The 24,974-nt window shown below is 36.2% G+C and overlaps 1 protein-coding gene across 1 annotated transcript in view; it reads left to right on the forward strand.

Moving 5' to 3' along the window:
* The first annotated feature begins 13,556 nt into the window (after window positions 1–13,556).
* The window catches only part of LOC140144312 (E3 ubiquitin-protein ligase rnf213-alpha-like), a 30,259-nt gene continuing 18,841 nt past the window's right edge, over window positions 13,557–24,974 (forward strand). Inside the window, exons 1-8 of the mRNA XM_072166138.1 lie at window positions 13,557–13,571; window positions 14,194–14,332; window positions 14,924–15,223; window positions 20,574–20,995; window positions 21,653–21,826; window positions 22,397–22,565; window positions 23,138–23,346; window positions 24,464–24,595. Of these exons, the coding sequence (XP_072022239.1) occupies window positions 13,557–13,571; window positions 14,194–14,332; window positions 14,924–15,223; window positions 20,574–20,995; window positions 21,653–21,826; window positions 22,397–22,565; window positions 23,138–23,346; window positions 24,464–24,595 (1,560 nt within the window). The remainder of the gene's footprint in view (window positions 13,572–14,193; window positions 14,333–14,923; window positions 15,224–20,573; window positions 20,996–21,652; window positions 21,827–22,396; window positions 22,566–23,137; window positions 23,347–24,463; window positions 24,596–24,974) is intronic.

A 24,974-nucleotide genomic window follows, 5' to 3' on the forward strand; every position in this document is an offset into this window, starting at 1 on the left:
TCATTTCTGCTCACGCACTTTTTTACAGATGGCCTGGAATTTCACATTTCGGTTTCAGCGATTGCCCGAAAAAGGTGGTATGTTTTTGAAAAGCGTTTCCGCTTGGAATGTAGATAGTTATTGTTGCTATTACTCTTCGCGATTTTAATTTATGCCCTCTTTAGCCGACAATTTTCAATGCATTTTACACTATAGATACGTCGCTTACATAAATACCGCTATTTTTAACAGTATCGTTTTTGTTAACCAACATACCATCCAAATTAGTTCTCAAGACTTTGATGAAACCATAGATACCAAATCGGACTGCATGTGATGAACAGATTATAAACTAGAATCAAAAGAACCAGCGTAGGCCCTCTCAAAATGTACTTTTTTTAAATATCGCGTTGTGATAAAAATGACTGCCTTTTCCTTGTTTTTTATAACAAGGAAAAGCTTTACTTACCTCAAACTTCGCACGTAGTGTTGTCTCAGTGTCCGTTACTGGTTGGTATTATTCAGATTAAGCGATTTTCATGATTTAGGCCTACTTAGCCTACATTTGACCAACTATTTGTCCACACCGTGTACGAATATATTCCAAACATGGCGCTGCATTCAGTATCACACTAACGACAAGGTTATACTAAGATGTGTAAGACTTTCTGACACTATATTCACGGTTTTCCTAATGGCTAATTTAAACTTATGACAAATTTGGCAGGTTTGCGTTGTTCAATACCATTTCACCCTGATGTGACAGTGACGTCACATCCGGGGTCACGTCAGTATAAAGCTGGTTTCATACTACCCTGCCGCTTGCAATGAGCGGCGTGGCGCACGCGCATTGCAGACAATCGGACACAATAAAGGCTTGTCATTGGTTGAAACGCTCTGCCGCTTGCCGCAGCGGCAAGCTGCAGGAAAGTATGCTGGGGGCAAATACGAATTTTATTAGGCGCGGCATCACTCGCTGGAGTTCGATGGCGCTGGTGTACATACGCACACGCTTAAAGACACCGCATAGATGCGCGAGCGAAACAGCTGTTCACAACGCGTTGACATCACTGCCACATCGGGGTGAAAAATGGTACAGGTAATAGATGACTATGAAACCTCAAACTCGCCCGTCGATAAAGGTTGGCAATTGAAGCAGGCCTCAGTTTAGCGAACTTTGTCTAGTTTAATGCGATGCGAGTGCAAGCGCCGCTCGGACTGTGAAGGTTTCTGGATACCGAATATGGGTTTAGATTAGGCCTATATCATGTCCTCTAGGCCATATAATTTATTTTTGGAAAGGAAAGTCTAATCTCGGAGCCTATTCAATTGAGAAGGGACTGAATTTTGTCATAATAATATAAAAATTAATACTTGTCGTCCATAACAAGAAAGAATGCCTCGCGATTTTTTTGATATCCAGCCATAGTATTTTAATTGATTAAACTGAACATGAAGCTATATTTTTACTAGCTACATGCACTAATTTGCAGACCCGCCCGGCCTTCTACATGTAGTGAGTACCACATTAGATTGTGATTACAAGAAATGATAAGCGCTGCCTCCTCGAAATTTCTTATGCCAGCAGCTTTGATGATTAAATATTATCTACAACTCCGCACCTGTGTTCAAGGCCTTTCTTTTATCTATTGACCTCAAAAGAAAGGATTAGAATGATCAGAATACCGTCCCTGACCCTTTCCACACATTAATATTGAGTCGGTAAGGGAACGTGCTACCGTTATACTTCATCGAGTACGTATGGCCACTACACAGTTCAATGGCCTTATTGTGATCTGGCGGGCGTTTTAAAAGCACGGTCCCTGACTGCGTGGGCATATTTCCGGGCAAGGAACAATAGAGAACAATTGCCTGGCAATGACGTCACATGTAATCCCAGTCTATAGTGTGATTAGAACATTATAGGCTGGTGTTCACTATAGTACGATCAGTACGAAAAGTCCAATGCGATTATTAATGTATTTTCTAAAATTAAAAGAACCACTTTTTAGCGGGAATTTTTGTAAGTTACACAGCTGAAGTTGTGAAAGGTTTGAAAGACTACAATATTAAGGCATAAACAATAATTTCATTGTTTGGTCGTTATTCCTATAGGCTCATCCCTTAAGCTTACGCATACATGTTGATTTCTTGCTCCGTGGGGCTATTATATATTCGCAAACACTTGAGAAAGCTCCTGCAATCTTATTGGTTCTTTAGCCGTGTGATATGACACGGTATAACACGATTCAGCGAGTGCGAGTGCGAGTCGACTCGATACTCGCTATTTGAACCACTCGAAGTTGCATAGCAACAACGGGACTATACTAGGTAATACCTTGTAAAATGTCGGATTTGATTTGATTAAAATTTGGTATAGGTCTGTTTATGATTATTAGTTTTTATTTAAGGATGAGAACAAACATGATAAAGGTATTGTTTTAGCCGCTGTCACGGGCGACATCATTATTTTTGGCATGAAACAACTCGGGTCCGCCTCGTTGTTTTACTTAAAATAATGATGTCGCCCGTGTTATATGAGACGATAGATTAACGACAGCGGCTAAAAACAAATCCCTTTGTTCTTTAATTGGAACTCCACTAGTTGCAAATCCTCACTTTGGAAGTCTCCGGCTCCTGATACTGGGCCCCTACCCTGTCAGGGCTAAAAAACATCAAGGCCGGAAGCCCGGCAGGCCTGAGGCTGGAGACTTCTATAGTGAGGCCTTACAACTAATGGAGTTGCAATATATAATAACCTCGCAGGGCAGGCATTTAAAGCAAGAATAACCTTGATGTAACGTTGACCAAATTATTATTATTATAATTATTATTAGTGTTATTATTATCATCATTGCTTATCTTTTGTATTGTGAAGAAATTCAAACATTTCCAGCGCTATTATCGACATTGTTTTTTCTTTGTGGTATATTTTCATCTTATCATGTTCATCTTCACATAGCAATAGTAGCAAATGGTTTGGGAGACGATAATAATATTTTTTGTTTAGCGCAATAATAATTGTGGTAATTTTGATAGTAATAACGCCTTGTAATAAATACTTTGGTTTTCTAGAAATGCCGGTAATTCTTTTGCTGAACTGATACAGTTCATACCGTCGAATACCTATGATTGGCTGCTGATTCTGCCACTCTTTCACTTTTTAAGTGAAATTACTGAACCGTATCGACCTATTCAAGTATCTGAGAGGTCTTCAAGTGTAGAATCATGGTGGGGCGTTCCAACCTTGGAAAGAGAAAGGATAGAAACACGGTAAGTTATGTCAATGGCAGATTGCATAAGTGTAAAATGTAATTATGTCAACAAGCAACATGTGAGAAACCACACATTACACTGTAAAAATCCAAATGTTTAAGTTTTAACCCTTATTTAAATACTTTGTTTACATGTAACACTTTGCTTACACAATTATAGGACTAAGGTATGGGAGGTTTACACTACATTAAACAGTTTTAACGCTCAAAGAAACACATAAACGCCCATACACTAATTAATAAACACATGCGTATTTGATATTAAGATAATGATACTCGATATTTTGCATAAGTGCAAAATGTAATGATGTCAACAAACAACATGCGAGAAGCCACGCATTACACTGTAAAAATCCAAATGTTTAAGTTTTAACGCTTATTTAAATACTTTGTTTACATGTAACACTTTGCTTACACAATATGGGACTAAGGTATGGGAGGTTAACACTACATTAAACAGTTTTAACGCTCAAAGAAACACATAAACGCTCATACACTAATTAATAAACACATGCGTGCTTGATATTAAGATAATTATACTCGATAACTTTAATGTATAACACATGTAGTTCTTAACCTTAAACAATATAGATGTTTAGTTCGTAAATAGTGGTTATTCTTAAAGGCAATAATTATGCACGTTTAATATAGTCCTACGATCCAGCATGTGATAACGCCAAAACGACTTATGCTAATCGTAGATTGATCTTTGAAAAAATGTCTAAAGAGGCTGCCAAATTTGGGCAGCTTTTTTGCATTTACAAGCGAAGTGCGTGTAAATTTGCAATCGATTTCATTGCTAAAATGTACCAACAATTATTAACATACGCTAATTTTGTTCTGCAATTGGCCAAAGAAAATTGCCCTTATATGCTGCCCGGTCAGTACGCCATTGCACATCTTTATTTATCTTATATTGATTAAAATGTTCATTCCAACATTTTTTTATGGAAAGTTACGATTTTAAAATTGTGCAGCTATACATAATTTTGAAATCGCTGTAAGTATGCTTCGATATTTCAGCCAAGGTGATGACAAATGTATAAGCATCATGACCATCTTTGAACAACTCACATCTCTACTGGAAGCCGATGCAATGCTAATACGAAGTGTGATCTGGATGTTCACTCGTACACCGTGTGATTTCCTGTATGTCTTGAAGACAGAACGCATATACAAGCATGCAAGCGTAGCGCTACTCTGTCATGGCTTGGCAGAATCTATCAGAAGTATGGATGTGGAGAATCAAACTCAGATAGAGGTTTGTAGGCTAAAAAGGACACTACAGTATTTTCGAATCATATTTACTTATTGTGAATATAAACAAAGAGCACGCGCGGGTGTGATCTCGAGTATGATTAGTATTTTTGGTTAGTAGTTGGCATCTGATGAATGCAATAAACATCTAACCGGGCATTCAATGCTCACTTATATATCAGTACTGAAGTAATTTTGGCCTTCATTTATATCGTATTGTATACATTCATATAATGTGACCTACCAGGGAAGTATCATAGTGTAATAACACGCAAAAACAATTGGACGCGTCCACCCCAAAATAAAACTTGCTGTTTTGAGGACTAAACAATATGAATGTTTATTTCAATATTTTACGGGTCCCAAAGACCCAATAGCCAAAAGGACCATTCGCACAAGCTCACTTCAGTGTACAGCAAATTACACTGTTTGTATAAGTTAACAAAACGGTTAGTACTGCATGCATGGACAATGCGTGTACAAAATAAATCATGCAAATCTTGACAGATAAATCAAGTCCGCTGTTGACTTGAACACACACATATATACCCTTTGCGTACAAATTCCTTGCACAGGTAAAATGGTGTTCCTGTTTTACTGATATTGACGTACCCTTTCATAAACCAGACTTCAGCATATCAAAATCAACACAAAACCCCATTATTGGGAAAGATCAGCACTTTTGGCATAATCCAAAATAATCTTCAGTGGCAGAATTAGTAGCATTGGCTACACAACAAATACTTTGGTTCGCAAGTGCTCATCTTTAAGAAAACATAGAGCGTACATACCAACATGTGACATTTACATAAATCTGCCAAGAAAAGTTTTCTTCTCGCATTCACCATGTTCACAGCACTAATAAATTAGAAAGTTCAATTCTATATATTTCAATTAACAACTCATTCTTTTACATTCACATAAATTTTAGCAGCAGAATTTTTTCATATGATGCAATGCAATAACCACACTGTGTTATCTCATCTGTGAATCCCAAGATAATAGAGACCTTGCGAAATGAAGTTAGAAACCACAAACTTTAACGTCTAGAGGAATATAGAGGATTATGTATTCAAAACCACTCTGCCATTAAAGCCGCTTGAAGTCAAAGTTAACGCGAGAATCTATAGTGTGCCGTAAATTATGATAAAAATACGTCATAATTAAGAACAATAGTTTGGATATTTCCTCAAAGACTACATAATTACCACATATGTATTATCTAGTTAATAGACCAATTATTGGAAATCTAATTTGGTTTGGGTAAAAAACATGCCACATGTTGCTGAAAATTACTGATTGAATTAGATCAAAATATTTTTTGTTCCAAACGTCACACTTGGTATATGCTTTTGTGTGTGCTCATGACGTACACCAAATCAGCTTGCGGAACCAAGTTTTGGCTTCGACTTCAACGCCAAGGGGATTAAGTTCCCGTAAAATGGCCTGATTTTACGGGACCCAGCAGTGTACTGAACTTCTGCGAATTGCAGCTACTGTGAACATTTTTTTACAACGTTGCATGTCTTATAATTACACCTCTATATCAGATATAACCAAATATGCTTGTACTGTTCAGGTATTTTGTTTAATTATTTATTTTATTCATTTAGGCCTACATTATGTACCCCAATTCAGCAGAAAGCTGGTCTAACATGTGCCACGCTATACGCTGACACTCTTTAATTAAACACACTCATCAAGCATATAAAGTTATACATTGGGGCATATAGGCCTATGGGTATTGTATGTCAACCAAATTATTCATTATTAAAAGAGGAGGCCTATTTGTTACAAAAATAAGAATGTCAGAAAAGGAGCATCCAGAAATATGTTGGTTGAAATTCAAAATTCTGGGAGTTTTTAAAGAACAAAATGAGGATCATTCGGGGAGATATATTTAATTCGATCAGAATGCAAAGAGGAGTCCTTGCCCTCCTAAAAGAAAACTCCTGGCAACGCCACTGGGGAGTGGGATAGATGAATAGATGGAGGAGGGGATGATATGGAGAGGTGGTGGTGGTGGTGGGGGGGGGCTAGGGAGAGCAAACAGATAAAATGGGCTTGTGTCCTGATGGAAATATAAAATTGACAAAGCTAACGTTTAATGGAATAATAATTGAGCTTTTATTATAATAATCCGGGACAATAATACAGGCATATCACAAGAATATTAAATTGAAACATGTTTAGAATTATAATATTAGCGTATAGCTCACAACATAGGCCTAATTCCCATTGCATTGGTCATCGCCTAGAGATGTAATCCATGTTTATTCATTATTATGTTTTGATGGATCCAAGTTGTGATAATATTGGATCCAACACATAATAATGATAAAATTGGATGCTTTACGCCCAATATTTATTGGTCTCGCTATGAGTTTTAAAATATTGGACTCGACTACGTCTCGTCCAATATTTTAAAACTCATAGCTTGACCAATAAATTTGGGCTCAATCGATCCAATTTTATATCAAACTAGGCGCTTATTGTAATAAGTGTTACCAACAAACCACTTCAGCAAACAAAAGAGAGAAATTTGTTGCAGTCGCTTTTACATACCCTTCTTTTGATCACCCATTGATACACTTCCCCCAGTTTAAACAACAAGACGCTGTTGGTACAGAAACCAATCTGACGTTCGCGTTGAAGTGAATTTGAGCAAGAAATCGAATCGATATTTTTGAAGTTGCCGTTAAAGTTCCAGTAACTTCATTCCGCAAAGTCTCTAATAATAGTTCCGACTGATTTTGTTATTGTGGTTAATTGAGAGGAATGAAATGGTTTGAGATGATCAAATTAAATTACATTACAATGATATGCATGTTAATTAGGTGTCGCTCCATTTTGTGACTTTAAAACTAATGTTTTTTGCTTCCAGAGATTGAAAGAAGCCATCGGAATGTTGACAAGACAAGTACAAGGGTAAGAGTCTGTGAGATACTACATCAGTATCATTTTTCGTTACTTTGTTCTCGTATGCATTCACTCCGAACGCTGGTGATCGACATGATCGATGGCTGTTGTTATTCGAGGCTCACTTATTCATTTAATGAGGCAATACAAACGATCAAATTTGTCGTTGAAAGGAGCAAAATTTAAAGTTACACCTTTTCACTGTAAAATAAATTTTCTCGGCCCAATGAAAAGCTAAAATTTTCATTTTTTCAGTAAATGTCAGAAAAAAAAAATATAATGCTTTTTTTTTTCAAACTCTGGTGTTAAACTTAGGTATGAAATTTATGCTTCTAGTGTAAGATTTTCGATTTTTACGGGCTTCAACTTGTGCCATTAGCTTTTTTGGGGCAACGTTTTTTCTTGTCAAAGTAACATAATTCGCTGATGATAGATATCTCTCAACTTTCTAAAGCACATCATATAGGGCTATATATCACAGTTTTGTCAGAATTTCGGATTTGATTGCACCATTTTTCAATTCCAGCTGCCAATTTTGTCTAAATCAACTCGCAAATATACCCATGGATGGATGATCTTGAAACCCACAATAGAAATATCGATTATTTCTGCTGTTATATTAGAAATGAAGTACTGAGTTGCATGTGAAAAAAGGTGAAATCAAAACTGATATTCTGACAAAACTAAAATATATAGACCCACACGATGTGCATTTAATACAGATATGAGAAAAATCTTTCTTTAGCGAACCACATTTGTTTGAAACGCTAAAAAGTTAATTCCAAAACTTACGGGCTAAGTTTAGGCCTATAAAAATCAAAAATCTTACACGAAAAGACACAATTTCATGCCTAATTTTAACACCAGGATTTTTTTTTAAAGCAAAACGGTGTATTTCTGAATTATGTTGATTTCAACATGACTGTATCGATCGACTTTTAGCACAGCTACGCATAACAATAGAGGGTGGTCACTGGCGCACGGAGTGTATTGTAATTAAGCCGGAACATTCTATGAAAGTAAAGGTATTATTATAAGTGAGTTGCTGGTCTTAACTCAATCATACTTCTTTGGGCCACAGTGGGACTGGATGATACATTTGATTGGTATAAATGCAGTTTTAAAAATGAAATGCTCTAACTGGTTCACATAGGCTACTAATGTGTGAATTCTTTTATGCTTCAGTGCGGATGAATCCGACCTTCTACCCTACATCGGGTTTCTCAAAGTGATGAAAGACAGAATGGAATATGACCACTATGACATATTTCTCCAAGGATGTATTTTGTTTGCAAATGCTACCACCACTTGCCTAGAAAATACTGACACTGAGCATTTGTCGTATAACACGGGCCAATTCACGGATGCAGTCAATGTCGTGAGCTGCTGGTTGCAAAAGATTTCGACACAAAAAGCTGGGAATGCAGACGTGTCTTATAGAGCACCTAAGGATCTCCAGGGTGTATGTATTTTCATAAAGATATCATGTCGTCTCTGATTATCTTAGGGGCAAAAATGGTATTTGGCGAAATTGATATAATGGGCTGAAATTTATCGATTTAGGTATATAGATTGGAAGGCAGGTTGAAAAGCTGTCGCATCCTTGTTTTCCGGAAGCAGTTTGGTTCTAGCAGTGGATCATATGCAAGTACAATTGTAAGCTTTTTTAACGGGAGAGTAAAATGGCGGAGACATGGACCTTTTCTGACTTCATTATTTCTGAACTTTAAAGCAATAATGTGTGATTTGCATAAAGAATAGATTCCTATTTAAATGTTAGTTTTCATTGATAGCTACTGATCACATTGTCCCATTTTCATTTCCAGCCAAACAAATGAGGTAAAACGAAGAAAATTGCTATTAAATTCCCGCACCTACAATGCGTGTGTCAGCTCGCTGAATGTATTATTTTCATGAATATTGGCGTAGTTTTACACAGCTAGGACGAACAAACAAGACGTAAGACGAATTTTGATATGCACACAGATTCTACGTCAAGACGGACAGCGCTTACAATACAGGGTGTCTCAATAAAAATAGGCCACGTGGATTAGGGAACGTAACTTAAAATGTTAAAATCAAAACTTTTTTGTAGATTCAAGAACCATGACGTTTTGTCTTTAAGATGTGTACAAATCATCAAAATCTGTTCACGCGTCACTGAGCACAGCTGATGTGATGTACTAACAAGACGTAATACGAATAGCGATAATGCATACAGTGTATACGGTACGTCATGATTCAATGTACCAGGAAAATTGAATGTACACACGCACGCGATGTGTTTATTCAGCACTCGCTCAGTGAACTCAGAATAAAACCGGGGAGGTCCGGTTTTATTATAAATGTTAAATTTTACTGTAATTTAAGTACTTCAGGCTTAGCCTTTCACAGGGCATTTATGTACACCAATGGCCATTACAATGGTGCAAAAAGTGGAAATTTGAAAAATATTGAGGGCGTTGGTGTGGAGCAAATCACACATTATGTCTTTAATTTTAAAGTATATAAAACTATATATTCGGGAAATCATATGATTTAAACAAAAAATCATAAAAATACACTTTTTGACCAAAAGGTTTTGTGACAACATACAAAAAAACAAAAACAAAAAAACAGCTCGTAGCAAGAATGTTTTTTTTATATTTCAGTTTGGCTTTTCATAAAGTAGAGACACATTTTGTTTAATATCGCAAAAAGATTTACATACTGGTGTATATTTGTTTTTGTTTGAAAACGTATGTGCTTTAAACGATAATGCAACAAGTTTACATTTTCATTGCATATTTTTCGATTTATCCTGTCTCAAAAATCGTACAATATGTTCATATATGCGAAAACTGCAACTGGTGCAAGGTCTTTAGTTTGCATCTTTTTAAAACAAAAAATCAAAAATCTGCCTTTAGTGCGCCAAAATTTCTAAATGATTTAAAAATCCGTTTGCTGGCGTTAACAACATACCTAGTGCAACTTGACGTTGGACATACACGACCAATATGACCACTTATGCATCCATATACGCAGGATGCGTTGGTGGCTGATGTTCCCACCTAAGATTAAGAATGACACCATTTTTTATTATTATTGCTTCAAACAAAAAGGTGTACGGGTGTCCAAAACACACGCCCAATACGGGCACACTTTTTGCATCTCTAACATCTAGTTGTAAAAGAAAACGTATTTAACTTGGCCCTAAAATAATTGCTTGGTCCTTCCCTTTTTGCCCATTTTTCACATGTTTCGTTTTCTTCTTTTTTCTTCTCATATTCTACCTTTCTATTCTTAATTTTTTTCTTAACGTTTTGTGGGGGCAAAAAAGCCTCTCTTGGCTCAAACCCAACAATTAATTGTATAATAATTCAAAAATTATGCATAGGGTATTTTCAACATGTGACCCGTTAAATAAATATGTCAGAAAAAAAGCAACACCCTTCATCGTATTTTTTTATACAGATAATGTCAGCGTTGCTCTCCGTGGGACATATATTTCCAAAGCTTTGCATGATAGACTGGGAGAAAAACACACTGAAGTTCTTCCGCGAGCGCTTGGAAAAGGTAACACTATAATTGTGGAACATCCTGGAATCGAATAATATGCATATACATGACTTTGTCATGTCCACAAACATATATCTACACCTAAATCAGTACCATCGCCCCGAGAATGCTGTTCAAATAAGGTAGAATAATATTCGCCATTTTGGCGGCCATTTTAGATTGCTGGGTATAAGGCAGCCATTTTGGATTTTGATAAACTATGTAAATGACTTGTTCAGGTCCATAAATATATACCTAGACACGCAAATCACTACAATCGGCCTGAAAAAGCCGTTTAAATAAGTTTGCCTAAAATACACCATTTTGGCCGCCATTTCGAATTTTGGAACATAACGAAGCGATTTTGGATTTTATAAACTGTCTAAATGACTTTCTCATGTCCATAAACATATATTTAGATACCAAAATTACCACTATTGGCCTTAGAATATATTAGTCTAGATACCGTATCAAACATAAAGTGAACACTATTTCCCATCCACGCGTGAATGAGAGCCTCCCATAGCAAAAAGAAAAGGTATCGGTATAGTTCCGGCTACTATACGGGATAGTATCCGGTAGGTATTCTGGAGCTATCCGAAAGTATCTGCTAGCAGATACTAGTTGGATACTAGTATCGGTATAGTGGTACTATTCCGATACTATCCCGATACTAGTATCTGATACTATAGTATCGGAATAGTACCCGCTTTCAGCTGGCGCCAATCCATGTCACATGACTAATTAGAATAACTGCCATATCGGTTTGGAGCCAAATTGCTATACAGTCAAGGAATGAGTTCCTCTGATTCAAAGGATAATATATACTGTTGTACAAAGAATTGTACAGTGTGTTCTATTTCTGGGCTTCACAATACAGGTATGATTGTATTGGGTGACAGTTTTTGAACAGAACTTTTTATTTTATCTAAATTTAGTATATAAGCTTAAGAACATCGTGCAATGTAGGCTATATCAAACCACTGAGTATGTTGAATTCTGCACCCAAGACAACATGGTGCTCAATGCATCAGCTAATGCATGCCATAAATGTGAATGTGTATATTATATGTTTTTAGCATGCAATGTAGCATTCATAATGTACATTTTCAATTGCTTTTTGCCACAAATTTCAATGCTGCATGTATGTACAATATAATCAATTGCTACACATTTCACATTTAATGTATGTACAACTATAATCATTTGAAATTTTCCAGTGACCTTGTCCATATACCATGTAAATCTCTGGACATATCTCTATGACCATATTTGGGCAAAACAATTTACATGCGAAACAAATAGTATCAGATACTATCCCGATACTAGTATCAGGTACTATCCCGATACTAGTATCGGGCACTATTCCGATACTATTTATCAGTGTCTCCCAGTAACAGTATCGGATACTATCCCGATACTATATGTCCATATATGGACAAAAAATTTGCATGTGAAACATATCCGGATACTATACCGATACTAATATCCCACTAGGTAGCAGGTACTATTCCGGTATTAGTATCAGAGACTATCCCGATACCTATTATATTTTGATATGGGCTGACTAAAACTTTTGCGCAATAAGCACCTACCCTAGCTTAAAGGTCCATAAGCGTTGGCCTGGTCAACTGGCAGGTTTTTGCAGGAACTAAATACCAACAATTACTAAATGTTTATACTAGGATTTGGGCAGGTAACCTTATCCTTACATATCACCATGTTCTTTTAGATGGTCAGGACCTTGGCGAGTTGGAAACTTTTATTATCAGGAATTATGCTATGCCATAAAATGCTGAGCTTGTGTAACACTTTTATGAAGAAATCCAGATGTGCTTTTAACCCTTTAATATAAGTTTTACTCAGATAGGGGTCAAAGGTCACGAAGGGGTTATTAGGGGTCATTTTGTGAAAAACTTTCAATAGAAAATAGACGTTTCAAATATGTATATTTCCGAAGAAACCGTCGAATTAGTCTCAAATGTGGTATTCCACATTTTTTACTAATTCAGCAGTTTTTTGATGATTTCTTTGGAAATACACCGACTTGGAACTCCTAATTTCAGTATGTTAATGAGAAAAATAGGATCTTTCATTTGATATCTATTTATTACATGATCATGATGATTATCATAAATAAAACACTGTAGACTTGCACCAGTTTTACGCAATATTAAAAGTCAGTAATTCCATGAAGAATTAGTCGCGTTTACAATGAACATTTACATGATCTTTTTGCATGAATGCTATATAAGGTCACCTTCCTTTAACTAACTAACTAACTAACTAACTAACTAACTAACTAACTAACTAACTAACTAACTAACTAACTAACTAACTAACTAACTAACTAACTAAATAAATACATAAAAAAAAAAAAAAAAAAAAAAAATATATATTTAACTCTTTATATATTTATTTCCATACTAGCTAACAAATGCGGAGAGAGTGTTATTATACTGTGAGATGACAATGACACCACCTGCTTTCCAAGATGAAGATGAAATACACCAGACACTATACGAGATATCACGGACAGCTATTGAAAGCATACTATGCTATGTAAGTAGCCTATAGATGCTGTGCATAATGACGTATCATACCGTAAATATGGCGGACTTCTCAATTGCATTCAACAAAAGCATAATTGCAATCTACCGCGACAGTTCGTCTCACACACATAACAAATGCACTACTATATATACGATCAAATAGGTTGGGGCAATCGGTCGCTCCAGTATTTCTATTTGACATTTGTTGTTTTAAGACTTAATGTGCCTTGAGCATGTTGAAAATCTGTTTGGGTTAAAGGCACAATAATAAATGCGGCTTATTATTATTATTATTATTATTATTATTATTATTATTATTATTATTATTATTATTATTATTATTATTATTATTATTATTATTATTATTATTATTATTATTATTATTATTATTATTATTATTATTATTATTATTATTATTATTATTATTTACAAAATGCGTCAGCCAGTCGACGGTCTACTCTCAGCCGAGCTAGGTTTAACACCTCCGCTTTTGAGTTGACCTCTCTCTCATGTAGAAACTTGCGTGCATGGCGCGCATTAAACAATATGACATTCTACAGCCCAGTAGAATGTAGTATGCACTTCACAATCAAACGCGCTCAAAACGTGGAACTACGTTCTATATATCCCTTCAATATTTTCGAATCATAATACATTTTAAACAAATCTTACAGGAGGTATCTAAAGAATTGCTGAGCTTTCAAAGCCAACTTTCCATGGTCCTGAAGCAGAAACTGTTTTGCAGTCCAAAAACGCTGACGATAGTGGACATATTGGAGACACGTCTATTTGCAATCTTATTCCAAATACCACGTAATGTTTGCAATAATTACTTTTTATCTCTTTTTATAAATTGTTTATCTGATACATTTAATCTGACTTGTACTCCTCAATTTATTTACATTTAATAAGATAAAAACATATTATTTGTACTTTTCTTGTTATTTGAGTTTAATTTCCTAGAACTTAAACTTGATGACTTACTGCTATTCGCCGTAGACGTGATGATGTAACAGGAGTAACTACCGTAGCAATAGGTTAAAGCAATGTTTGAATATGTCGCACTACACTAGTACGTTCACGCGGTACCTCTTCATTGAGCCATAGATGTCAAAGAACAGGGCTAAAGACATGGATCTCAACTGTAAAATTATTATCTTTGAAAAGAACTGTATTGTATTCAATCTATAATTGCAGATATACACAGGTTTTGAGTGCTACCTGCTTGAAGTGCGGGCGATACATATTCAAAAATTGTTTAACTTGCTATTGTAATTAACACTGTTACATCATCATGTCTACGGCGAATACATGTGGTACAAGTGTCAACATCCTATAACCTTATAATATCTTTGGGGCCGTGTAAAGTTAAGTACCATTGATGTTTTGGATTGTTTTGGATAGGGATCGCATCCTCGTCAAACCTGCATCTAGACGAAGACGTTAATCATGGCCTTACATCTGCTTTTCAACTCTTCAAGGACACATGTACAGACTGTTCCACCGGTGCCATAGATATGGAGTCTATGAAGAGCATCTTGAAGTACGAAAACACTTTCCTCATTTTGTTTGATATAGTCAACCCAGGGATGACTGACAAAATGAAGGGATTACTCGCAAGACGTCTACTTGAGGTGAAGGCTTATGATAATGAAAAACAAATCAACGAGAATATGGTCAACGTCTGCAGGTTCCTAGAACACAGTAAGCTAATTTTGTGATATTTGCGATTTACACGTGAAAATCACCATCATCACATTAAGACCACCATTTTCGTTTTTTAACAAGTGTCTCCAAACAGTCCGGTCCGATTGCCTGCCGGGCCAGACAGCATGTTGCCTGCGCAGGGAATGCAACATAGAATTTGGTAACTTCCGGAAATTGACAGACGAAGCTCATCGCGAAGCCCTGATTGTTCATGGTGATATTAAAAACGATCGGGAAAATTTTCACTTTTACACACATGAGCTACATCTATTGACAAATTTTCCCCGGGCCTTAAAAATATTTTTTTTTCGGAAATTTGGTTTAATTATGCAAATTACATTTATTTTAATGAAAATACCACTGATTCCACACATATTGATAATATTATAATTATAGTATACATATTTCTTTACTCGAAATCAAGAAATAACGGTCTATTTATTAACGGTCTATTTCATGGGGGGGTACCATCTTGCCAACGCAGGCAACATGCTACCTGATCAGGAAATGTTTCCTGACCAGGCAGTTGGACCGGACTGCCTGAAGTTAGGATTAAGATTATGAGATTAGTATTAGGGCTTAGAACTATGGTACACTCTAATTTTGTACTATTCATTGTTAAATAGAATCCCAACTCATTTATTTTTAATCGCGTAATTATTCGTTTTGATGAGATATAGTGTTCATTTTGATTAGGTATATTATCACTTTGAACCAACAATTTTTATAAATATGAATAGTTTTCGTTTTATTTTAACTCATTATTTGACAAGATTACCAGTTTAATTTTAACAAGATTCTGTTATCTCCCCCTCTGAGAAGATAAACTACTCAAACGTGAGTAACAAGAATCTATTCATTCTAGAGATTATCCGTGTACCCAAGGGAGACTGACTATGGTAGTGTTTGTAACATGCTCACAACCTCTATTATGTTGAATTCATTTAAGTTTGATGAATGACCTCGGTGAATGACCTCGACATGTCATTTTGATGAGTCATTTAAAAGAGAAATCTGTTATGTCACAATCTGAATAGTTTACCTTCTCAATCAATGTAATAGGTTTCTATTTAAAAGAGCATTTAAAATCTGTGAAATGAGTAGATCGTTTTAAGAATGTAGAGGTCACCAGGGGTGCATTATATAAGAGGGCGGACGCAGGATATTTTAAAGGCGGATCGCTCACAAATTGATGGACATACTCTTCCGATGAAATGTTTGTCCGCAGTAACAATTATTGAATTTTTAGAAAATAATACTAACTTGAAACCTATTTATTTACTTCAATATCATCTATAATACCTTTAATCAGTTTTAATCAACTTTTCAACATCAAAACGCTGGAAAAAATAACGAAACAAACTTTCTTATGATCTCATGAAAAACCTGTACACAATCCCCATAGGAAAAGTGGCGGCGCTGTGCTTAATTAGCTAATTATGACGTCAGTCCTTGACGACCACCATAACAACAGATGACACCCGGGGTATTTGAACTCTTTTTTAAAACATGTGATGCATAACAAATGATCAAGGTTATGAATTGTGATACTAGAGGAATAAAGCTATCCCCCGATTACAACGGATTATTAATTGTTAAAAATTCCATTCAGTTAATATCATGCAGCCTCACTGCAGGGATTTCCTAGCAGCGCATTATAGTTTAAAGTCATAATGTACGATCTTATAATATGAATTTGGTTAATTTTTTTCAAACCTGATTTTTTGCATATTTGTAATGTTTACACATGTCACAACTTGCACCTAAATGGAATCAGCCAAATTTGTTGTGTTTGTAGGTAAACAGAGCAAAGTTCGACATAAAGTCATAATTCAAGAAATTATGACTTTATGTCCGCCCATAGAACTGCGTGTTAAACGGCCAAAATAACAAGCAGTGTTTCTTTCACGTTACCTCGTTATTTCAGCTCAAAATGGACAGAAACCATTCCCGATCATTATTACTAGTATTATTTCAGCATTTTGAGTATATAATGACAAATTTAAAATTTGAAGGAAATCGTACATTAAGCCTTTAATTTCGACTTCCACAATTGTTCAGTTTTAAAATCAGATCAGGCTCAAAATGCCAAAAATTACCGATCACCAGAAGGGAATGATAGAAGCATATCATAGTGAAGGAAAATGTAACCGTGAAATTGCAAGATTATTGAATATTGACGAGGGATCTGTTCGATATAATTTGAGAACAAAAGGAGATTCATGGCTCAATGGACCATCGCCCGAAATCTGGACGGCCGAAAAAACAAAACCAAGATAATAATAACAACCGAACCCAAATAGCGTTTGCATCAAACAATGTTGATGATGACCAGCAGTGCAGTCGGGATAAGTGCAAGTCGATCATGACAACTTTTTGATAGCAACAGGGTATTGACGTCATAATGAGCCTCATTAAACAGCGCCGCCACTTTTCTCAAAGTTTTTTCTTTCTTTATTTTTGTAATAAATGAGGGTTCCAAGTTCCTGCAACTATGACTATTATTGATTAAAGGCTTTATATTTTAGTGACAGTTATATTAGGTTTGATACGTTTTCCATTTGTAGTATAATTACAATTTAACATTTTCTGCGGTTATAGAGGGTGCGGAAAACACATTTCGTCGGGAGAGTATAGTTTTAGTTAGGTAATAAAATAATATTTATTTGTTCTCAAGTTCAGACTGGTCATCCTGATTTGAAGCAATAATACATAATACTCTTGCAATTATAGCCTTTAAGGGCGAGTTTCCCGACAGGAGTCTTATTAAGCCGTAGTCTTAAGGTGGCCTTGAGGCTACTAAGCCTAGCCCGCTCTCGAAGCCCGAGTCTTAACTCTAGCCGGATTTCTTCAACGCAAATTCAACCTAGTCTTAGTGGCCTGGCAGGCTTAACGCATGACAACCTCGTCCCTTTCAACCAGCGACTTAATTGCATAGGCTGTTGGAGGTATAGATGTACATAAGCTGTGGTCCTCACGGTTTACCGTACTAACAAGGTTGCCGTCTCATTATCGCAATGTTCCCGGCGCAAAGACTAGCCTGGACCCACGGTCTTGTGCTTGGGCTTATACCGTACACAACTTGATGCAAGAATATTGTGTCTGTTTTTGTGTCTTTTATGTATTATTTTATTTCCACTTGACCTTTTATGAGTCCAACTTGTATGAATGATAGGCCTACGAATATGCTTTATACTCGTGGTTTTTATTAAAAAAAACAAAAAGGGTAAAACTGTTAAGCCTAATGGAAAGGAATCTGTGATTACCCTAAAAGGAAAGCAATCAACGTGCTATCTACTGCTGATATCAGTAGTCTTCTCAGATCTCACATGAAGTTACTGTTGGTACAATATTTGTAATTATTTAAGTAGAAGATATAGCAATATTATATGCATCTTATCCGTAAATTCAGTTTTAATACTGCATGCATTATTAATTCGTGTCAAATATTTACTATATCTTTACCAATTTTGTCGTTCTTCTATTGTATTAAATTGATGTCCAACCTGGTATAATATAGGCACTCCAAAATAATATTGAATAGGCCTACTTATGAAAAGTACGAGTATCAAACTATTAAGGCTTGGATAGGGACAGGTGGTATCATATAGGTCTTCATGATGATGATGATGATGATGATGATGATGATGATGATGATGATGATGATGATGATGATGATGATGATGATGATTATGATGATGATGATCATGATGATCATGATGATGATGAAAGATTTTCTTTAAAATTATATTCGTTGTTAAAAAAATCATCATTCATTTGGGGGTGGGGTGGGGGAAAGCGGGGGCAAACATAATAAATGAGGGGCAGGCATCGTTCATGCTGTTTGGGTTTGTAAGGGGTGGAGTGGGTCTGAGGAGTTATGGGATCTGCTTGGAAAGTGTCCCCGGAACATTGGCGTGGGGGGGGGGGGAGGTGGGATTGAAAAAAATGGTACAAATGCCTGGGGGTCACTCCCATTGTGGCCTGTACACCATCCGCGATAATGAAAACGCGTAAAAGGGTCGTTTTTCGTGGGTAGGCACGATACGCGCGTATCGCGTTTAGGGTGTCAAAAACATGAAAAATTGGAAATAAAGTGTAGCAAAATTGCAATTTCTAAATACGCGGAAATGAAATTTATGGTATGAAATTTGATGTTAGGAATGAAATCCTTGTTTAGGGTGTCGTTTTAGCCAAGGGTTAAATCCTTGTTTAGGGTGCTTTTCAAAAGTTGATTATCGCGGATGGTGTACAGGCCACAATGGCAGTGACCCCCCGGGTACAAATGCCATATTTAAGCTATTAAAGCTGGTGACATATAGGCCAATGGTACAAAAGTGGGATAAATGTAATTTATTTAACCTTAAAAATTGAGTTTTTAAGGTTAAAATGACCAAATATGAGGTTTTATAACTCTCAGAAGTATAAGCCTAATTTACCAAGAGCTCCCCGCTCCACCCCTAGTTACGCGACTGCTTACTCATGTTAATTGAAAGACCGTCAAAATATGAAAGATACACTTTGCGTTACAATTTAAATAATTTGTAAATTGAAAATAGACCAAGGCTTACGACCTAAGACCTGCTCTGAGGCAGGGCCAAGAAAAGCCGCTGTAAGCCTGGTCTAACAGGCTTGCGAAGACTACGGCTACAGAAGACTGATTTCGAGAAATGCAAATTTTACTAAAGCCTGCGGCTAATCCTACAAGCCTGGCCCACGGGCTAACGAAGCCTCGAGGCTATGGTAGCCGTGCTTCGGGAAATACGTTTTCAGTTAAGCCTGGTCTTACGACCTCTTAAGCCTTGAGGCTAGACAAGCCAATTGCTAAGCCACCCGTCGAGAAATTCGCCCATAGTGTCGAATGCCTTTTCATATCGTAATAGCAAATAGCATATGTTAAAAATTAACATAATCATCTGAGCCATAATAGCTCATCAATTACATTACATTGCATCCTGCTCCTTTTTCGCTGCTCGTAAAGGTAGTGCAAACATTACTTATTTTAATTATTAATTTTTTTCTTACAATTTTTCTCTCCTGGTAACAGTAGTTTTCTTAAGTTTACTTCAATAATTTCATCTAGCTTCTTTTTTACTTCCATGATTTCATTTGCTTGTTTAAATTTGAGACTGGTAACCAACACATAACTTTTGGTTAAAGAATGTTATATCGAGAAAATAAGAGTACGTAGGAACGATAAGTTTAATAAGTGGAGGGCAAAATCATTATGGTATGTAGGTAAGAATAAATGCAATTATTTTTAGAAATAATGATAGAATATGATAAAACACCGTAACCAACCGGCGATATAGTCATTAAATCTTTAGCCAATTGCATATGTTTAAAGTTTCAGTGACAGAAGTTGAACAGAAGCTTGAAACCCTATTGAGGGAAATCACACTGAAAGATGTATGCGAACCTGCCATGTTGGAAACCTACAACAGCCAAGATGCGACAAAGGTACAATGCACCTACTTCCAACATCCAAAAGAAGTTCAAGATATGCTGCAACCACTTTTCATCGTCTTCCTAACGTCATTGTATCGCCATCATTTGCAAAAGCGAGTAGAAACAGTGAGGGGTGAGCACAAGAAAGAAACACTCTCATTGACAGATTTGGCTACATTGATTTGGAAACCTGTTCATATGGATTTGCGCCAGCTTGGTGAAGGCATTGTAAACGGAAATGTTAGCCTCAAGAAACTTGAATACTATCTAGGTCACACTAGAGGAGATTCAGATGATAAGTGTAGAGCCGATATAGCACAGGTAAATGTGATGTTATCAAACTAATGACTAATCCTAATCACTTTAAGGGGGTACTACACCCCTGGCCAATTTTGTGCCTATTTTTGCATTTTTCTCAAAAATTGTAGTGCATTGGTGACAAGTAAGATATGTATATTATAGGGGCAAGGACTACAAATACTGCACTGAAATTTCAGCAACTCAAGGCAAGTAGTTATTGATTTATTGATCAAATATTGGTTTTCCCTCATTTGTGACTGTAACCCCACAACTGTTGTCTGTATTGAAATAAAATTTCCAGTGCAGTAGTTGTAGTCCTTGCCCCTATAATATGCATATTTTACTTGTCACCAATGCGCTATCATTTTTGAGAAAAATGCAAAAATAGGCACAAAATTGGCCAGGGGTGTAGTACCCCCTTAAAAGTAAAATAATACCATTTTGGCCGACTAGAATGTTCCGCTGATCATAATGATTCTGTCATGAATGGTGATATCAGACAAAAGTGTTGAATTCCCTATACAGGTATTTCAAGTTTAAGCCTTAATTCAGGCTTTTTGAGAGTTCAAATTTCCGTGTTTTTGTTTATTTTCATGTGATTTTTCAGGTTTTTATCACCAGTTTTAGGTGTTGAGTTAAACTGGGTGGCATCTCTGCCTATTTAACCTATTTTTTCAGCTCTTCAAGTTATACGTTATAAATCAAGAAAACCTCGTAGAAGAAAGAAGCCAGCAAATCATGCGATATTTTTCGCTTACAAACATATCGGAAACAGCGAAGAAGATTCTGGGTCTGAAGGAGACTTTCAAACTCACTGGAGATTTCTATTTGCTTGACCGACTGCGTAATCTGGTAATGAGATTAATACAAAATAACTTTATAGTTTATGTTTGAGCCAAAACTAACAGTCGTATTTCCTTCTCAGTCAACACCCTATTCCCTTGTAACAATATTTGGGTAGTCCCAAGCAAACAGAACAATTAATATTAAAAGAAGAAGAAGTAAGGCACGGTGGCGCAGCGGTACAGGCTCTACCTCGCAATCGGAGGGTTGCGAGTTCGAGCCCCGGTGATTCCATCATGTTGTGCACTTAGGCAAGGTACTTTACCTCACTTGCCTCTCTCTACCCAGGTGTGAAATGGGGGGGGAGCTGTTAGGAATATTGTCCATTGAGCGCCGCCCAAAGGTATGCGTATGCCCTGGGCATTGTATGGCAGCTGACATGTTCTAACGACAGCGAAATAAATGTTAAGCGCTTTGAAACACGTGAAAGGGGCTGTATAAATGCCAACATTTTAAGAAGAAGAAGAAATATTTCTGTGGACTTAATACCCATACATGTATCCACGAACATCTCTGCTTGTTTTTGTAAGATGACTTTTTCATATAAATCTTTCTATTTAACTTATTCCTCGTCATTAGAGTTCTGGCGGTGTAGGAAACGAAACACTTGTGTCAATTGATGAAGACATTATTGAATATGCACAAATACTTGACAAAATTCAAAGTGAGAAACTCTTGGATGGGTTGGAAGAATTGTGTGAAGAAGATTCTTTGGAACTCACAACGTGGATTCGTCAAGAAATAGGAGGTAAACTGGATCTTCAATTATTTGATGAATATAAATTGCATCTTGTCGATTAAAGAAAAATGATTTAAAAATAATTTTAAACTTCCGTAACTATGTTAACTCTGCATTGCCTAATGTACGCACCCTTCTAATATAAGGCTCCAAAAGCTTTCAAAGCTTTCAAAAGCCAACAAAAGCTTTCAACTTGGCAACTATTTACTACGGATTAAACTTCAAACCAATCCGCTAAATTATATACTCGACGGAATAGACGTTTTTTAACAATCTGCCCATCCTCGTTTTTAAACCAAAGAAATGTTTAAGTAATTTTATGTCAGTACCTGGTTTAAGGAAAATATTTAAATCTTAAACTTTTCCTCTTTAAACAGTGTCATTTTAACTACGGGAATTAAAGGGTAAAAATCAGAATTGTCTCGGCGTGTCGATTAAGCGTACGTTTAAAAGACAAAACGCCACAAGAAAGCACTATAAATTATTGGTTTCATTTGTCAATGAGTGCAATTTACAGTTTTCTATACATTTTTAAAAATGTAGGCCTAATTGTTTGTTCATCCTGAAACTTTCTTTTCTAGACATTTTTGAACTAGAGGTATTTGTAGACCTATGCGCTGAGGATACCAGCCCTGAGTTTGAAACTGTTCTGAAGTTTCACCACGCAGTGAGAGGACACGCCCCATATATTTGGGACCTTCATAAAGACCAGAGTCTGAACAACTTTCTTGAGGTTATCAGAAAGATTTCTGAAGCTAACCGGAAGGATCAACACCTGCTGGCTCAATGGGTAAGTTTAAGTATTTCAGCGAGTTTAATTTGCTGTTTACTTTGCTCATAGTTTTTTGCATGTTTACCTCCTAACTATTGACACGCGTTTTATTTGTTTCAAAGGAAGGTCAAGTTATCTGCTCGAAATGCTCATTACAGAATTAGATTGTTATACATTGAATGCACAAATGTGACCGTCCACCGCGAAACACTCGTAAAGTCGGCCCGGTCAATTTTGTTTTATTTCGTGTTCAGAAAATAAATATCATAAGCTTTGAAATGATATATTATTTGCCTTCAAACGATATCCAGAAGCGAAGTTATTGTTTGTTGAACTTTGCTCCTTCAGCAAAAGGGTACCTTATTTTGGTGCTACATTATGTCTCTTTTTCCACATTGCTGGTAATAAAATCAAATGGTCGTAATTGGCGGTCACTTCAAATCATCCCCAAGTCAACGAGGTTCAGGAATGTCTTCTCATTGTTAATTGTTGGTTAACACACCACCTGAACAGGATTTAGCCAAAGCAAACAAATACCAGAGCTATTTACGAATTCTATACATAGGTAGAAGCTACTTATCCTATTCAACAATAGGATTAATGATTGGTTTAAAAAGGTGTTTGACTGGCACTAGCAAAATGAGAAACATGTAACACCAACTCGGTGTACATCTGAATACAATCTTTATGCACATTTTATACTGTTACTCAGAATACGATTTGTCGACTTTACGAGCGGTTGTGATGGATGGTCACAAATAAAACCCTAACCCTAATCCTAATCCTAACCCTAACCGTATCCGTAATCCTAACCCTAACCCTAAAACACAGGTTGCGCAGGGTAAACCAGAATTGTACCTAATACACGGGTAAACCAGAACCGTACCACATACTGTACAATGTACAATGTACATGTTGCATTCTGGAATATCGTAGGAACACGGAGTACCGTTCAGTTTGGTCAAACACTGAGATCACTGAGTCTTTCTGGCCTGCACAATTATAGTGTATATTGATTTGATTGTATTGATTCTACGAAAGGTCCAATCAAACTGTTTTTTTTTTTTTTTGTAAATCGTAAATGATATAATTATTATGCCATTCAGAAGATTATAAAAATTTTATACTCAAACAGCAAGATACCAAGAAGAATCTTTCCACTTTGAAGCAAGTTAAGGAAGCTATGGACAGCTCTCCATTGCAACAAGCTGAAATGATCAACCGACGTGGAGTGTATTCCATCGGAAAACTAAACAACACGGATCAGGTACTTAATGAAACACACAATTTAAAAATACAATAGGCAGGTTCAAATGTATAATTCTGTTTTGTAAGTGGAGGACTTCATTTATTATCATTGTTACCTTTATTCAGAATTACCAATATGAATACCCACTATCTTGACGTTTTACTAACCTAATCATTACTTGTAAACAATTGACCTTGTTATATGGGCTGTTAAACCTGATACGAATCAATTGAATAAAGTGTATTCTTTGACACAATATTTTTGTGGTAACTGTGCTGAAAATATATCGAAACGCATCACAAAAGAAGAGGTATTTTTATATCACTTATCCTCGTTAAAGAATAAACTTTCCGCCACCATCAATCTATGTCAACGTAATCGTAGTTTTTGGCACATT

This window comes from Amphiura filiformis, unplaced genomic scaffold, assembly GCF_039555335.1.
Source record: "Amphiura filiformis unplaced genomic scaffold, Afil_fr2py scaffold_49, whole genome shotgun sequence".
Taxonomy (NCBI): domain Eukaryota; kingdom Metazoa; phylum Echinodermata; class Ophiuroidea; order Amphilepidida; family Amphiuridae; genus Amphiura; species Amphiura filiformis.